Genomic DNA, 18,269 nt, shown 5'->3' with positions numbered 1-18,269 from the left:
TCCAGCCTGACCCTCACTTCACTTTGCAATAGTTCTCTTTCCTTAGCTCTTCCTCAACCTGTCAAAAACGCTTTGAATTTTGAATTGAAGAAAACAGTTGTTCATCTCTCTGTTGGATTCCTGAAGCTGGTCTTCTTGTCCTGAGCTTCACCAATGTAAGAGTGATAGAGACATGTGTGCTGAGTATTTTTTTTGTTTCTTCACTGTAACACATGGGCTATTTTAAAACCTGTCAGTTGTGTTCAGGCGTAAACAGTTTATTAAAAGTCTTATACTGATATGTTCTGATGAAAATTTAAAAAATGCCTTCAGGTCCAATATGAGGCATGCCATAAAATCAAATCTCCTTAAATAAAAGGAATATATAAACTATAGTGAAGGGGTTTTTTTAATAGATTTTTGAAATTATCAGTGTTGTCATGTTCTCTCTTATCCTGCTTCTTTTCAAAATCTTGTTCAGGGACCAGACTGTACTGTCTGTCATAATTACCCTATGTTTTTGTATCACCTCTTTCATTATTATTCTTGCTTGCTAGCAAATCAATTAAAGAGAGAAAGAGAAAATAATTCCACCATGATTTTCTTAAGGAAATCTTTTGATTGGTTTTCGTGTTCTGGCTAAGCCAGACATGCTGATTTATATACTGCACTAGCTGGATTCACACAACATGCCAAAGTGGAGCCAAAAAAGTGTGTGATGTCCTTGCATAATGTGTGAATCCAACCAAGGTTTCTTGATAGATAGTGAAGCAAAATCCCTCATGCCTATGAAGCCAAAATGTTTTATATATGTGAACCCAAATCAGATTGGTAAGATTCAGGAAACATTTTGAAGTTCCTAAGTTTTGATTCATGTCTTTTACCAAATATTGTAGAAAGAGGAAAAAAATCAGACTGTTGGATACACCAAAAGTTCACATATGTATAAAACATGACAGTAAAAGAGACCTTTCAAATTAAAACAAAATGTTACATATTTGACCAGATTCCTTCCTTCTACTAAACCAGTCATCTGTTCTCAAGATGTTTTTTTGTTCCTGGCTTTCTGAAGATCTGGCTGTCCATGGGGTGGTCCAAAATATTTTGCTACTTTTCAGGCAAAAGCCAAGATTGTGCTGTTTCTGAGATACAGGAATGCTGATGGCCATGGGTGGTCCAGAAGACCTCCAGCCTCAATCCCTATTCTTACCTCCTTACTCTGTCAGCATCTGGCTCTGTTTCAGACAGCAGCAGCATGAACAACCATGACCCAATGTTCCCATCCAGATGCTCCACAATTTGCAACCCTTCTGCCAGCTTCCCAAAGTGGTTGCTTCACCTTGTCAGATGCCAGTCAGTCCTGATCATTGGAAGCTACAAAACATGGCTCATTGAATGTGCAAGCTATCCCAACCTGCCAAGTTGCACATCACTTTGCCACTGAGTTTCAAGATTTTGTTGCTAGATGCTACAACAATCAAGTAGCATTTGTGCAGCCTCTGTCATGCCTGTTTCTTTACCTGGCCTACACTGATATCCATCTTCAAAGCCTGCCAGAGTTTTCTAAAGAAAATCAAGCTGATATTATTTTGTGTTTCATTCAGATATATACTTTTGTCTCTGGACTATATCATTTCTTCTCCAAGTTCCCCTTAGTGGTTCCTTCCTTCCTTTCCCTTCTAATGGCCTTTTATATCTTCACAAAGGGCATTTCCAAATTCCTTATGTGGTTGAAAGTTGATTCACAGAGTAGAGATTCAAGAGACAAATAAGGGAGGCAAAGTTTCCTGTTAACAACGAAGAGACTTATCTACTCAATGATTTCATCAGAAGGCTGTTAGGAAGAAAATCAGAAAGCTTCTGCTCCAATATAAATAAAGAGATAGAGGGGTGGAGAGAGGACGAGAGGGGGGGAGAGGGAGGAAGAGAGGGGGAGAGAGGGAAGGAGAGAGGGAGGGAGGGAGGGAGAAGGAAAGGAAGGGAGATGGAGGGAGAGAGGGAGAGAAGAGATAGAGAGATTCTAAATAATTCAGTTGCTGAAAATCTAATAAGCTCATCCAGACATTTCAATAAATCTTCCTAAACAGAACTCTGTGTAACACATTTTGGGAAAGAATTGCTTTAGCTTACTGCCAACAACACTGGCAGTACCAACACATGCTCTTTTCAAGCAGATGAATGGCAGAGTTCAGAAAAATAACTTCTGATGTCTGTTGAACAGCTGGATTTTTTTTTTGTCTCCTTCCAATCTGTTGTTGCCAGATGGTAGATTCCAAAATGGCCAACAGGCTGAGAGGAGTGAGTTCCCCCAAATCAGAGGTTCCTAAAATTTGTGCCCTCAAATCCTTCCTTTAGTGTAATCTTAACATACAGGCATCTCCATAAAAATCCAAACACTACAATGAACATACAGTAAATGAACTATGAAAACAGTGCAATGAAACTTTGGGAAAGGTGGGTTTAAACATTGCTGTACACCTCCCAATTTAGGAAGCCCCGCGCTGTATGTTACGGTTTTTAATAAAACATATAGGGCAGGATTTCCCAAACGGTGACCTCCTTTGGAGAGGTGCAGAGAATAAGAGAGTTGGAAGGGACCTTGGAGGTCTTCTAGTCCAACCCCCTGCTCAAACAGGAAAGCCCCATACCATTTCAGACAAATGGCTGTCCAAATTCTTCTTAAAATCCTCCAGTGATGGAGCGGCCACAACTTCTGAAGGCAAGTCATTCCACTGATTAATTATTCTAACTATCAGGAAATTTCTTCTTAGTTCTAGGGCATGGAGTCCGAGGGAGGTGTGAAGTGTCTCCTGTATAGTTCTCAAACACCGGGCTGAATTAGGAGACCAGAGCAGATGATGTGACCTCTCCAGCTGTCTCCCAATGGCCAGGATGTTCTTGGAGAACAGTCAGGGCGCTGCCCTTCTCTTCCCCTGTCCTGGCATTTGCCACCTGAGATGGTCACCTTACTCTCCCCTATGTATGAATCCTGCATTTGTCCCCAGCCATAGTGAGCTGGTTCCTAAAATTGTTTGGCAGGGTGGATAAATGTGCTTTGGAAGGCCGTGTGCATTGAATCCCACAAGCATTTCAGCTGTGTCTAAATGGAGCCTGATCCCAGGGGGAAGGGCTGGAGGACTGGATGGTATTGTAGCTTGTCTTTGGCAACCAACAGCATGAAGTGGACATCGGCCAAGGGGAGCTGCATTGTTTCTCTCCCTCTTTCTATCTTTAAGAAAGCAACTGACCTAATCCCATTTTTGTTCATCTCCCAGTTGGGCTTCTGAGAGTTTCCAAATATCGGCAGGGCCACAAATAAGCACTTGTTGCAGTTGTTAACCATTTATTTCCTATTAATGTTGTTCTTGTTGTTGTTGATGATGATGATGTTCTACTGATTTGGATCTTGTGTTCAGAGATGAAGAAAACTAAAAAAAAATATTCTTGTAAATAAAAACAGGCTTTCCCCCTGCTCAAATGTGTGACAATACCAAGGAAATGACCAGCTTTTTGCACTTTTTGAAAATTATTTTCTTGGGGTTCGAAAGAGGTTGAGCCTTCATGTTGGGTTTCTTTTTTTTTTAAGGATGGAAATGTTGTAGAAAGAAGAGACTCACACAAGCTCTTCAGGAAAGGAAAGGTTTATTGCACAGGTTCAGAAGGCTTAAACAAAGCAAAGGGTCTGAACCCCGAAGGGCTCATGAACAGACATATTTATACACCTCTAATTCCTAGTTATACATTGTTCCTTATATGGTTACATCCTGCACATTCTTATCAGACAACAGTTTACAGAAGAAAATTACATGAAGTACGTGTAGTTTCACAGACAGGAAATGGCTATCCCAAACAACATCTACCTTAAGGACAAGACTATGTTTGCTTAAACAATGACCTTTGTACACTTCCTCTTTAGAAAGAAATGTAGTCTACATGTTAACCTATGAAGGGTTTAATGCACTTTATTTGATCCCGTCTCTTCTCTGGATGAATGATGGAGCTGGGCATTTACCGGCCAGATGCCCTTCCTGATGCCTACGTGGAGTTCACAGCAGATATTTTCTCTTTGCCCCCTGATAGAGAAACATCTGTTGTTCATTCCTAGGCAACAAAGGCACAAAGAGAAAATATCTGCTGCAAATACCACATAGGCATTCAGGAAGGGCATCCCGTCAGTAAATGTGAGCATTCAGTCACTCTGACTCTACCCAGATAAAAGACTTTATAGGGTTGTAAAAAGAAAAGAAAAAAAGAATTCGATTCCTCCTCTTTTTCCTCGTCTCGTCTTCTTTTTCAGTTTTATTGAATGATTTGTTTGCTTGTTAGTTTGTTTTTAATATCTATGCCGTTCATCTCCCCTACAAGGTGACTCTGGACTCTTGATGTTTTTTTGGCAGACAGGAATCCTCTGATCTCCATCATGACAACCCACACCTTTTACCACCACAGAGAAGAGGAACAGAAGGCAGAGAGACACCGCGATTTGCAAATGACTTCACAGACAAGAAAGTCCAAGTTCAGGACCAGGTGAGTTTAGGAATTAAGAACGTAGTGGAATCCAGGTTGAGAGAAGGGGTCTGAGACATATGTTGTGTGATCCATTTAAAAGCCAGTGGCTGTATTCTCACAACCTGCTCAACTTGTTTGGTTACTTTCCGTGAAAGCTTATCTGTTGTGTAAATTCAGCTAATTTGCACAGGCTTTAATGTACAATACATTAAAAATGAATATATTCACTGAGTTGAGTTTCCATAGCACAGGAAGCCACCAAAACTGAATCATAATCCAACTCAACGTATTATGCAAATGTATCTAGCACATCTTAATAATGTTTAATAATTTTTAACCTGGCTATATGTCTCATGTGAATACAGCCACTGAACTCCCCTCACTAAGCCCAAAATGTGTCAAGCACCTTTCTCAATTTGATGTTCTCCAGATGTTTAGATCTAGACTTTATTTCTAGCCACATGTTCACTAGCAATATTGGCTGGGAATTATAGGTCTCAGCCTAATACATTTGTAGGACACTAAGTACAGAAAGCTGTGAAGAGAATTGGAAGGTAACACCACTGTTATTTCAATCTCAACTACATAATTGCTTTCAATGGGATTATAACACTGAATAAAAGAGAAAAACGCCTGATGGCTCACTTACATTGCAATTCTACGAATACATATTTGGTAGCTGCATTATTCATTCATTTCAGGGTCTTTTAATCTTGTCTTCAGTTCTGAACGATGATTTGGCTCCATTAAGCAGAGCTCCAAACAATAGTTAAATCCATTAAAATAATAATAGAAAAGAAAATTCAATAGTGCTGCTGTTAATTAATTAATTAATGTTCATTCACTCTTTATTCGGCACCCTCAATACTTATTGCAATCAGTCTCTGCATTAAGGACAGTGGTGGGATTCAGCCAGTTCACACCACTTCGGCAGAACCGATAGCTAATTTTTTGTTGCCCAGGCCCAGAATAGACTTCCAGAAGCGGCATCCACACAGAGAACCGGTTGTTCACCTATTTGAATCCCACAACTGATTAAGGACCGGTACTGGCCCTCAGCCTGGGGGCCAGGGACCTCTGCTTTAAACCAACCTTTTAAATGCAATCAATTGTTTTGCATTTAATTGGAATGGTAAGCATGTCATGGAAACAATTCAGACTCAAAATGAGTTTGATTTTATTACACTGTATTTTTCTCAGTTTATTTCACAGACAAGCATAATAATAGTCTCCACTATTTATGCACAAGCTCTCCATACGGAATATTTTATTTACGAAACATTTTTATCATTGCCTGTTCTTTCATCCAAATATTCGCTTTTTGTTGTTGTTGTTGTTGTTGTTGTTGTTGTCTGCCATCTCAACTTTCTTGGAACAGTGAAGAAGAAGAAAGCTTTACATCTCTGGATAGGACCATTGCATCTGCTCTTGCGTTGACAGCTGAAGAATCTTGGTATGTCCAATGATTTACTGGAAGGACATTTTTTTCTGCGCCAGGCCTACTTGATAAATATAGTTAACATTACACTCTGCAGTGATGGACCTTCTGTCACCTTAAATATTTTGATGACAACCTCTGGTCTTCTCTGAATGCCACATCCAGAGAAAATCTTTCTGTAGGCAGTCCTCAGCTTACAACTATTCATTCAGTGACTGTACAAAGTTACAACGGCATTTAAAAAAGCGACCTATGACCGCTTTTCATACTTACGACCATTGCAGCATCCCCCTGGTCACATGATCAAAATTCAGCTGCTTGGCAACTGGCATGTATTTATGACAGAGTCACGTGATCAACTTTTGTGACTTTCTGACAAGCCAAGTCAATGGGGAAGCCAGATTCACTTGTCAACCAAGTTATTAACTGCAATGGTTCGCTTAATGACTGTGGCAAGAAAGGTCATAAAATGGGGCGAAACTCACTGCCTTGCTTAGCTCAAGTTGGGCTCAGGTTGTGGTCGTAAATCAAGGATACCTATATCCACAATATAAAGACCCTTATTTTCTAAAACAGTAATAAATAGACATCTAACCATGCAATTGCCTTAGCATTTTTTGTACAAATACTCCCTGACATGTATAGGTGAAACCAGCACGTATACGAGCAACTTCCATTTAACTTCACATGTCATATGGTGCAATTATAGTAACTATAAATTACTATTAGAGAAATGCTCAATAATGCATGGGTGAGACTTGATTATTCACCTTTTTCTGGAGCCGGAATAAAAAGGAATAAAAAAGCAGAGATTCAGGGTTGGCATGAGGCCTATTTCTGAATTTGAAAAACTGGACTTTCCAATACATTATCATCTTCCTCAGGGAATCCAGGATGAGACGGGAGGCCACTATACTAAACCTGGAGGAGAGGGGAAAGAAGAGAATTCGTTTTGGGAATGACATGGAAAAACTAGAGAAGGACGTCATCAGAAACTGCCGGTTCTTGCGGGTGAAGGCTGACAGGATGGCTCTTCGGAGGAAGGTAAGAAATGGGGTTTCTGAAGGGCAGCTGGGAGGAGACAGCCTGAAATATGATCTGCAGAGTGTAATTTAGCTTTTGGGTCCAAGGAACTACGTAACTAACAGAAGAGAATATTTGTAGCTCAGGGTTGAATTTTGGGGTGAGTTGATGCACTCTAAACTTGGTGACTTGCCTTGCAGATGTTTCATTACCCAACTAGGTATCATCATCAGTGCACTGATTTTGTTGTCTAGTTACATAGTGAAACATCTGCAAGAAACAGCCAAGTTCATAGAGCACCAAGGGCCCCAGCTATGAAACTGTTTGAGTACAGATAGTCCTCAACATATGACTGTTCATTTACTGACAAGCTTCTTCAGTTCTAGACATTCTTGGATGAGAAGCAAAACATTTTCAAAGAAAAAAAAACACAAGAAAATCCAGTTGCCTTTTGGGAAAAAAGCACCTTTGGGGTATTTACCATGAATCATGGTCCATGATGTTCTTCCTTGATACACACATTTCTCCAGAGGAAGCTTTGCAAGTGTAAACACCCAGTGCACGCTCTTTTTTTAATGTAATCAGCATTGTTGACGTAACAGAGTTGGAAGGGACCTTGGAGGTCATCTAGTCCAATCCCCCTGCTCTTGCAGGAGACCTATACTAATTCTGATGAATGGCTGTCCAGTCTCTTCTTAAAAGCCTCCACTGATGGGGCACCCACAACTTCCCAAGGCAATTTGTTCCACTGGTTAATTGTTCTCACTGTTAGGAAATTTCTCCTTCGTTCTAGGTTGCTTCTCTCCTTGGTTTGTTTCCATCCGTTGCTTCTTGTCCTGCCTTCAGGTGCTTTGATAAATAAGTTGGCCTCCTCTTCTTTGTGGCAGCCCTTCAAGTATTGGAATACGGATATTGTGATGTGTGACATCCAATAGCATCCCTTTCTTCATTTTCTTTCTTTACAAAAGTTGCATGAGGGAAAGAAAGCAACAGTTTACTTGTTTCGATGGCAGCCTTTGTGCCACTGTAGGCAATCCAAAAGCCATGGAGAAACTTTTAGGCAATTGTTATGGTAGTACCTAGACCAGGGCTGTCAAACTCAATTTCATTGAGGGCCGCATCAGCATTACGGCTGCCCTCAGGGGGCCGGGTGGGTATGGCCAGGGTGGGCATGGCCTACTGGGTGGGCGTGTCTAGAGTGGGTGTGGCCTACTGGGTGGGCGTGGCCAGCTCTACATCGTTTGCATCAAGGGTGCCTATGGGGGCCTGGGCAGGAGTGGGACAGATCTGAGGGTCTCTGGCAGGAGGAGGGTCTCTGGGCCAGGGCCAAGGCAGTGGGGGCCGTTCCCTCACTGTTTCCAGGATGGCTTCACAGGCCACATGAAACCACTTTGCGAGCCAGATCCGGCCCCTGGGCCTTGTGTTTGACATGTCTGACCTAGACTAACCTGGCTGATCTAGGAAAAACTAAGCAGTGGGACACTGTTGTTATTTAGATGGGAAAACGCCCAAGAAATCTCAGATTATGCACTGAAGAATTAAAAAATTTAAAAATAGGCAAAGATGGCAATGGTAAAGCACTGTTACCTGAAAAATAAATGCAACTGTCCAAGTGATGACCGGGAATTTAGCTCATCTAAAGGGAAGTGTTGTTTTAACATCAACACCCAGAGGGTGCTAATCGTTCCCTGTCCCGTATCTGCGGATGTATTTATAGAACAGTAAGATAAAAAGTTATAAAACCTTCTGTATTCTCATCCAAGGCTGAAGCGAAGGCGCTACTGGAAAAGGAGGTGATGGAGCTGTTGTCCTACCGGGCACCCATGTTTTGGATCCCCCTGAGAGCTCACACAGTCTGGGAGAGGATGAGTGTCACGTTGGAGTGCACTGTTCTGGCTAACCCTCAGCCGAAGGTCACCTGGTAAGTGGGTCAGGCAGAAAATGTTGGCACTGTCTCTCTGAAACTATGAAAGAAGAACTCATTGTCCCTCTGAAAGATGGGTCCTCCATCGCTGGAGGTTTTGAAGAAGAGATTGAATAGCTATTTGACGGGGGTCCATGGTGCTCTCTGAGCTTGCTTGTTTTCTTGCATCTGTTTCATTACCCACACTAGGTAGCATCATTACCCACACTAGGTAGCAGGACAAGAAGCAACGGATGGAAACTAGTCAAGGAGAGAAGCAACCTAGAACTAAGGAGAAACTTCCTGACAGTTAGAACAATTAACCAGTGGAACAACCTGCCTCCAGAAGTGGTAAATGCTCCAACACTGGAGGTTTTTAAGAAGAGACTGGACAGCCATTTGCCTGAAATGGTATAAGGTTTCCTGCCTGAGCAGGGGGTTGGACTAGATGACCTCCAAGGTCCCTTCCAACTTTATTATTATTATTATTATTATTATTATTATTATTATTATTATTATTATTATTATTATTATTATTATTATTATTATTATTATCAGTGCTGGTAAGGAGTGCTGGTGGCTGTCAGTTTATATTCTTGTAGCTTGCCTGTCAGCACTGAGATTCTTTGTTTGGGCTGTTTGCTGTTGGCTTCTTTGGAAGTTTCTTGATTGGGGTGTTTACTTGTTTGTTGGTCTGATGTTAACCTTGAAGTTAATATATGCTGGTCTGGGTGCTAATTGCTGGTGGGGATGTGTTTGGGCTTTTTTCGTTCCCTTTTTGGCTGGTTGATTGTCTCTTTTGCATAGTGTATAGATATTTTCATGTCTACGTGTCTACTGATGACTAATTTGTCAGACTGCCAGGCTTCTAAAAATTCCCTGGCATTTTTGGACTTGGCTTGATCTAGGATGGTCACATTTTTCCCAACTGAAACGGTGGTTAAATCTTTTCTGTATGTTGTGACAGATTTAACCATCGTTTCAGTTGAGCTACCAGTATTCTCCTTTATTGAATAGCCACTTGTCTCAAAGGATACAGTATCTCCTGCTTGAGCAGGGGGTTGGACTAGAAGACCTCCAAAGTCCCTTCCAACTCTGTTATTCTCGTATTCTGAAAAAGTCACTTGATCTCATTGGCAGATTGCAGACTTTTCAGGATTGTACCCTTTGGGCTTAGAAAGGTGGACATGGTTGGATATTTGATCCTGTTCACAGAAAAATAGCAAGAAGGAGAACTTTAAATGCAGGTGAGGATTTATTTTTCCCAGTGGAGCATTTAAATGTGCAAGGGCTATTGCTTATTCCCAGTGCTTTTTTTGTAAAAGAAAAAGGTGCCGGAACTCACACATGTCATACAACCCACCTTGCCTACCCTACAAGGTTCCATCCAAAAAAGGTGCCGGAACTCCATTCTGAGAGTTCTATGACAAAAAAAGCCCTGCTTATTCCCTATAATTGTAGGACATGTTATGCCTTGTTGAGGATATGGGAAGAACTGATTTGATTCCAGCTGATCCTTAACATAGCTTCCTCCTCTGCAGGTGAAAGAGTTTACAGTTGGAAAACGTTAAATGCATTTCCCAAATTCCAGAAGGATGTTTTAAAGAATGCATCTGCTCAGAAACCATCCGATCTGGGGAGCTTTTAATTAAGTTTTGATTTAGCTCACAACTTATTCTCTCTGGAAATCTGTGGTTGCTTTCACAAGCAGTTCCCTTTTTGTAAAAGAACCAATTTTTTTCACTTGCTTTCTATAGGGCTTCCTCACATCATCACATTCCCCCTTCAGCTGTTGTTTTTTTTAAAAAAAAAGTGGCAGATCTTTCACAAATGCAAAAAATTGATGATGGTGATGATTGATGATGATATCTAGTTTGGTAATGAAATGCCTGCAAAAAACCAGAGAGCACCAAGGACCCCATACATAGATGAATAAGAACTCTGTACTGCTTTTTGATAATCTTTTCAGCTCACTATGACTGATATACATGCTTCTTCCAGCTGGTGCCTTCCAAATGTGCTGCATTTGTAACGGTGTTTGTAACACCGTTGTGCTTGGAAACTCTTCACATATGAAGGACATTAGATTGGGGAAATTATTTGAAAGAAATGCTTTGAATCTCTTGTTGGAACAGCACCATCCTGCAAAGCCTGAGAAAAGTTTAACTGCTTTAATGAAATTGGAAACTCTTCTTTCAAATACTGTAGTTTTCAGTGTATTCATTCATTCATTCATTCATTCATTCAATTTCTATAGCTGTCCACCTTAGTCAATGACTCTGCCTGGCTCACAATTCAAAATGCATAACCCTATGTGATAAATCTTGATTGGACTTTCAACATTTCCAGAAACATCCCTTAACAATCTTCATTTTCTTTCTCTTGCACCTGACAAGGTTTAAAAATGGAGTTCGAATTGACCCTCGCGTTGCTCCAGCAGGGAAATACAAAATGAAGAATGAGTTTGGAATGCTTACCCTGGATATCAGGAGGTAACTGATTAATCTAAACAGGATTAATTTTTTAGGTTGATTGTAAGAACTCACAAAGCAAAGGGATGTCACAAAGTGAAGAAAGCAACGAAAAGCAAGGGTTGTGATTACATCCCACATTAACACAGATCACTAACAAATAGACAACTGCACTTTTGCAAATTGATAAGTTTGGCGACTTTTGACCTTGGTTAATTCAAAACCTGGCTACTTTTTTGCACAAATCATCTGGGTCAATTGATGTTTCCATGTGTCGTGGAAAAACCCAGTGGAAAAGACAAGAGACAGCAACACAAAACAATAATTCTTAATTTAATATTCAGAGGTTTATTTTGCTAATGATTTGGAACATAGCAAGCATGATAACACAACATCACTTACATTAATAAACCATTGCAGTGAGGACCACATGGCGTAGCAGATTCCAAAAGGACAGCTATAGGCCAATGGCAAATCAATCAGATCCAGACCCAACTCTTTATACCCTTTCCCGTTCTAAGACTGTAGTCAGGTAGTCTGCTGACTTTTGCTGATATTCTACTAACTTTCTGCTGTCCTTCTGCTGAACATAACTTTCCACATACACCCATCTACACTGGAACCCGCATCCATCAGCTACTTCAGTTCCCTATTTCTTACTGTTCCAGTCTTTATGTCCTAAATATATGTAAAACATGCAAGCTTAGCAAAATCATTTTAACTAAAGTACAATTGCAAACTGCAAAATTAAGCATAGCAGAGACTTTGGCTCAATACCTTGTCCATTAGACCTGACTTAGTTCACCTGGGCCTAAACCTTGCATTAAAAAAAAATAGCCAATATTTTTGTTTTCCACACATGTATGAAAAAATATATCTAGTTTATGGTATATCATACATGGACTAGCAATATATATTAACATTAGTAAAACACAATAAAATATAAATGTTAAAAAGGTTTCCTGCCGGAGTAGTGGGTTGGACTAGAAGACCTCAAAGGTCCCTTTCAATGTTACTGTTGTTGTTGTTATAGATCAGTGTTCAAATGACTACTAGGCCATCTAACCACTAAAGTGCAGTATTGTTTATATTTTTAAAAAAAATCAAGATACTGGAATGGTATATGCCCTCAATTTACAGCTGATCCCCATGTAATCTGAAAAAAATGAATTATATGAGCAGAAATTAAGAGACTGTTATGTGAAAACAAGTGAAGAGAAACCAAAATTCACAAATCATGTAATGAAGTTGAAATAGAAAGTCACCACACCATTAGCTTTAACCAGTGGGCCAGTGTTTCCCAACTTTAGCAAGTTTAAGACAAGTGGACTTCAACTCTCAGAATTCCCCAGCTACTACACACTGGCTGGGGAAACACTGCTTTTGGTTAAATATAAAACAACTGGATTATCCCACACTGTTGTTTGCTGTTATTTTCAGATGCTCTTTGGATGATTCTGCTGAATACAGCGTGGAAGTGAAGAACTCTTATGGCGAGGCCAACTCATTTGCAACCGTATTTGTCAGGAGTAAGTCTCGACTTGACTTGGACAAGCACAGAAACATTCTGCAAAGCCAGATGTTCTCTGCATGAAACATATTTCTTCCTCAGATACGCTGTTGCAATACAAGCGATGGGGGTTTCAATTCCTGAGGAGTTTTCCCAATTGTTTTCTGAGCAATTTCCATTACTCATCCATTAATCCAAACGTTGCCAATATTTTTTCCTCCTCCAGGCATGTTGGAAAAAGATTCCCACCACTCCCTTAGCTAGATATGGTAGGAGGGAGGCTAGTCCAACAACTGGAAAACACCTGGTTATGGGCGGTTGCCAATTTGGTCATTCTTTGCTATTTTTTTTTGTTTGTTATGCAAAGGGTGTTTCTCTGAGCTAGGAGTTCTCAATCTGGTTTTTGTCTAAAAGAAAAAAAAGCTTGATGGAGGCTAGAACTGGGTTTCCATCACGTTTGGTGTTCTTGCAGCTCTTTGGAGATTCACCTCTTCTGATTTCGATATGGTGTTTTTCTGCATTGCAACTTGAAACTACTTGGCTCCTGTGAGTAATCTGGCTGGGAATGAAGTTTAAGAAATCCCTTTCGGTCAAACAGCAATCATTTTCTGCCCTTGGGCCATGGGGGAGGCCTGGTCTTCTGTCTGGAGGACACCTGAATCAGTCACTGTTTGGTGGATCTCCCTGCTTTTTTATCTTTCTGATCTGTACTAGGAAAAGAACCAGCTGTTCTGGAACAGCCTACTACCGGCCTTGCAGAAAAGGCAGGGACAACCCCTTTTACAAAACGGCAAGAGGCTGGAACTAAGCCTGCCAAATTTATTAACATAAAACAGAGCAAAGAGAGCAAAGAGAGCAAACACGAACCATGAAAACAGGAGCTATTCAAACGGTTGCCTTCAGCAAACCAGCCCTCCCACACATTCCCCTTTTAAACAGTTCAGGGCGTGGCTTCTCTCTGCCTCCTTCCAAGGTGCCCCATTGCCTTCCTCTGTTTACTCCTGCTTGACTGCCTCCTGCGTTGGGCGTCCTTGAACAGGGCCAGCTGTAGGTCATCTTCATCCACCCTGTCAGGCTCACACAGCTGGGTCTGCGTCGTGACCAGGTGGGAGGGGCCTTGCTGAGGGCTCTGCGGAGCCTCAAGGCTATCCTCAGCAAGGTCTCCAACACCCCCCTCCTCCTCCTCTGAATCGTCCGACCCAACTGCCGAACCCACAGGCTGACCCTGAATCACAACAGCAGCAACATATTTTTTTTCCTTTCTGAGATGCATCTCCTAGTGGACTATAAAAAAGAAGAAGAGAAAAGAGAAGGGGAGGGGAGAAGAGACAGGAGGGGAGGGAAAGAGAGGGAAGGGGAAAGCAAAAAGTAAAGGAAGAGAAGAGAAGAGAAGAGAAGAGAAGAGAAGAGAAGAGAAGAGAAGAGAAGAGAAGAGAAGAGAAGAGAAGAGAAGAGAAGGCCATAGTTTCCCCATTTTTATATCACCAGAGCTAGAATAGGAAAGTTTGAAAATCTTTTGCCAATTTCACCTACTCAGAAAAGAAAAAATCCGTATTTCAGTGTTCCATTCATATATTTCTTAAAACACAACTTTCACCCTTTCCCCTGTGTATCTCTAATAATTGTGATTCTAAAAATGCCTATCTTTACCTGGTGATCTTGTGACTGTGGGTGTGTTTAAAAAAATGATCTGACATTTCAGCACTTTGGCCATCCTGAATTACAGCCATAAAGAACAGGAGCCATGGCAAGAAGGGAGAGGCATGCCCACCACAGCACCCAGTATCCAATCAGAGCAGAGACATTTGCCTATCAGGAATTGAAGCCCTGCGAGTCAGGCACAGCCACGTTTGTGCCAGCAGAAGTCGGAAAATGCTATTTTTGATGCAGGGCAAGACGAATTGGCAGAAGCTATGGTGGGCTGGGGTAGATAGAGGGCAATGTGCGTTCCTTTCCTTAAGGCATGGACAGTGAGTTGGCCTTCTGCTGGGGCAAGTCAGATGTGTGTGGACAAACCCTCTGAGTCCAGCTTTAAAAAGTTGGGCTTGACTTGACTTTATCCATACAAATCCTTTAGGTCAAAGTTTTCAACAACCAACTGTACATTATTATTTACAAATGAAACAGTGAAATGCACCTTTACCTATGCCAGTATTTCTCCTTCTCCCTTCCTTTCCCACTCCCCCACCAACTCCCCTCTACCCTCTTGTAGAATATTATGGGATGGAATCTGGATTTGATTCAGAAATCTATAAAAGTGAGTAGACGTTTATCATCCTTTATTTATTTATTTATTTATTTATTTATTTATTTATTTATTTATTTATTTATTCAATTTATATACCGCCCTTCTCCCGTAGGACTCCTGGTTTCTTCCCTTGGGTTTAACAGTGCATATACATAGTGCGACTGGGGTCTGTTAGGCTGCTCCATTTTAAAGATGGCTTCAAAAGGAACCAGAGGTGAAAGGAAAGCAAGCCATGAAGGCAGCAATAGCAGAAATCAACTATGCTCCCGCAACTTGCTTAATGTGGTTATGGAATTAACCCCTTAATAAGGATTTGTACAATATGCGAAAACATGAGCTAACTAAGCAGGCTGGGCTTGTACAGTGATTTAATTTCAAAGCAACTAAGATTAAAAATAACCAGTCTGACTGAGCTGTGTGATTGCAGCTGCTAGATATTTACTTGACCTGATTAAAGATGTTGTGAAGATGCAGCCTGTAGAGGCATCAGTAGGAGGTGCCAAAATCCACCAGATGGAGGGTCTGGAGCAGGGGTCTTCAAACTTGGCCCTTTTATGACTTGTGGACTTCAACTCCCAGAATTCCTCAGCCAGGAATTCTGGGAGTTGAAGTCCACAAGTCATAAAAGGGCCAAGTTTGAAGACCCCTGGTCTGGAGTCATGATCAAAACTCAACCCTTTTTCCACATGGATGCAGCATTGTTTCATATACAAAAGAGGAAAAGCTTCTATGCACCCACCATCTTGCAGATTTTAAGACTCTTGGAGTCTACACCAGAACAGAAGAAAAAGAGAAATCCTGCTCCAGAGCAATCTTAGACTTGTTACAGGTAGTCCTCAACTTATAACCATAATTGAGTCTGGAATTTTAGTAGTAAGACATAGCAGTTGCTAAGTGGGCCTGATTTTATGACCTTTGTTGTAGCTGTCATTAAGCAAACACCACAGTCATTAAATGAACCCTTAATATCCAATGCTGGAAACTGGAAGTAAACAGCAGAAACTGGCCAAAATTACCAAAACTCGTGGAGATGCTGCAAACAGCCCTAAATGTGGGCCCAAAAAAATGCAAGCGAGTGATTGTGGGGAAATGGAGCAACCATTGTAATGTTGAAATCAGATCATAAGCAGCTCTGAAGAGGTCTGTAGTAACCTGGAACAGTTGTTAGATGAGGGCTATTTGTACTTCCGGTTAGTAAAAGGTGGGAAGAAAGACCAAGAAGTAATTGAGGGCACCCAGTAGTGATGATGGGGAATTAACAGTTATAGTGCACATCAAAGTATATGATATGTAGACACATGAACAGATACATTTTGGTAAGTGGTAACATGGACCTCTTTTCTCCTATTGTCTCTCTCTCTCTCTCTCTCATTCATGGTGATCTGTGAATTTAGACTGGTACAACTGAAGACCAGCTTCAAACTGCTCTGGGCACATTGTAAGAAGAATAGGGTAGAAATGCCCCAGTCAGAAGAGGACTTTCATTCTATTTTGGTCATCAATGTTCAAACTTCTTTCTAACCCACCATCTGCTTGCTTCTTAGAGAGACTCAGAGACATAGAAGCTGACTTCGCCAGCACATTGAAGCCCATCTTTGCTACAGAGAAGGAACCCTTCACCCTTTCCTGCACTTTCACTTCAGACCTTCAGGAATACCAACGGAACATTTCCTGGTTCCGCGATGGTTTGTATTTATAGCCACAGTGCTGCCCGAGAAAGCATAAAAATGTGCTGCATCAGGTTTAGCAGCCTTTTGTTCCCCATCTTTGGATGCCAATTATACGATGGTGCTTTCCCAAAACAAAACACCCTCTACTTGGCTGTGAAGTAACTCGTTTCAGTAGTTTGCATAATACAATGAATGAGCCCATGTGAGCCATACAATTTATCATGTGAATTAGACATTTTAAGTAGGAAGAAAAATCAAATTGCTCCTTACTATGGATAAAAGTGCCCTTAGCTCAGGTCAAGCTTATTTGTACTCCTAGTGACTGCATCTGTCCAATATTCTTGGTACTATTTTGGAACTAGTTTGCCATTGATTTCTGCTAGAATGAATTTTGTCTTTCCAATCCAACTAACATTACTGGTGTATCCAGAAGATTGCCCAACTATAGGGTGATCTTGTTAGCTTCTGAGATCAGCCAGGGTCTACTAATTGCTGCCAACTGTTGAAGATTTGCCTTAAAATATATCCACCAATAGGACTTTTTTTCCCAACTTGTCCCTCAAAACTGCTTTTGCCAGCAGTGGAAAAAGAGGAGAAAGAGGTTGCCTTTTTTATGATTTCAACTAATATACTACTGTTTGTCAAAGACAGCACATTTTGCAAGTGAAATCTGGAAATGTTCAGGATTTCAGATTCTGAACATGTGCTAAGTATCATCTGTTGTATGAATGCATTGATTGGATAAAAGGAGGTGATGCTTATGTCCTGTGTGGTAGGTGAGTTGCTGAAAGATTCTGACCGCCGGCAAATCAAATGTGAGGACCGGGAGGCATCCCTGACAGTATCCTGTGCTTACAAGGAGGATGAAGGCTTTTATAGCATCCGTATCCCGACACAAGTTGGCTACAGTGAACAAAAAGCTTACGTGTTTGTTAGGGGTATGTTCACCATTATTGATCTGACAATTGAATGTTAAGTATTATTCCAAAAGCCTAAGACGTTTCTGCGAGCCTTTTCCAACTAATAGATTCCAGTTGAGCCAGGCTGTCATTCTTACAACTTGCACTCTGCTTGGCTATGAAAGGTGCCCTTAGTCTGTCACAAGTTTTCATGCAACCCCCAGGTTCTATGAAGCACAGTTTGAGAAACCCTAGGCTTTCCTTCAGCCTGGTGATATTTAGATGTATCTGACTGTAGTATGTGGAGACTGCAGTATTGGTGCAGTACAGTTCTTGACTTAAAACCACAATTGTTATTGTAAGTTAAGGATTATCTTTATGGGGAATGAAGTCCTCCCAATCATGATTGGTACTAGCTAAGATTGATAGGGTTGTACACCAAGACTTCTAGAGAATCTAGACATCCAGTTGGAGAAGGCTGGCTGGTTGAAGGTCAAGAGAAAGTCAGAGAGAGAGAGAGAAACAGGTTAGGAGTTAGTTTTGTATCTCTAATTTCCTTAATAAACTCAAAACACCATATATACAGTAGATGGTCCTTTCTCAAGGCTGTGAAAGTGAC

General features: G+C 41.0%; 1 protein-coding gene across 1 annotated transcript in view; it reads left to right on the top strand.

Annotated features, from left to right (window-relative positions):
• Positions 1–4,324: 4,324 nt before the first annotated feature.
• MYOM3 (myomesin 3) overlaps positions 4,325–18,269 on the top strand; it is a gene marked incomplete at its 3' end in the record, with an annotated part of 40,121 nt that continues 26,176 nt past the window's right edge. Inside the window, exons 1-9 of the mRNA XM_083370106.1 lie at positions 4,325–4,506; positions 5,867–5,941; positions 6,811–6,970; positions 8,713–8,870; positions 11,249–11,344; positions 12,764–12,852; positions 15,046–15,090; positions 16,626–16,766; positions 17,528–17,689. Of these exons, the coding sequence (XP_083226232.1) occupies positions 4,400–4,506; positions 5,867–5,941; positions 6,811–6,970; positions 8,713–8,870; positions 11,249–11,344; positions 12,764–12,852; positions 15,046–15,090; positions 16,626–16,766; positions 17,528–17,689 (1,033 nt within the window). The 5' untranslated portion in view covers positions 4,325–4,399. The remainder of the gene's footprint in view (positions 4,507–5,866; positions 5,942–6,810; positions 6,971–8,712; positions 8,871–11,248; positions 11,345–12,763; positions 12,853–15,045; positions 15,091–16,625; positions 16,767–17,527; positions 17,690–18,269) is intronic.

This window comes from Vipera ursinii, assembly GCF_947247035.1.
Source record: "Vipera ursinii genome assembly, chromosome: 9".
Taxonomy (NCBI): Eukaryota; Metazoa; Chordata; class Lepidosauria; order Squamata; family Viperidae; genus Vipera; species Vipera ursinii.
This window is presented reverse-complemented; position numbering and strand designations above follow the sequence as displayed.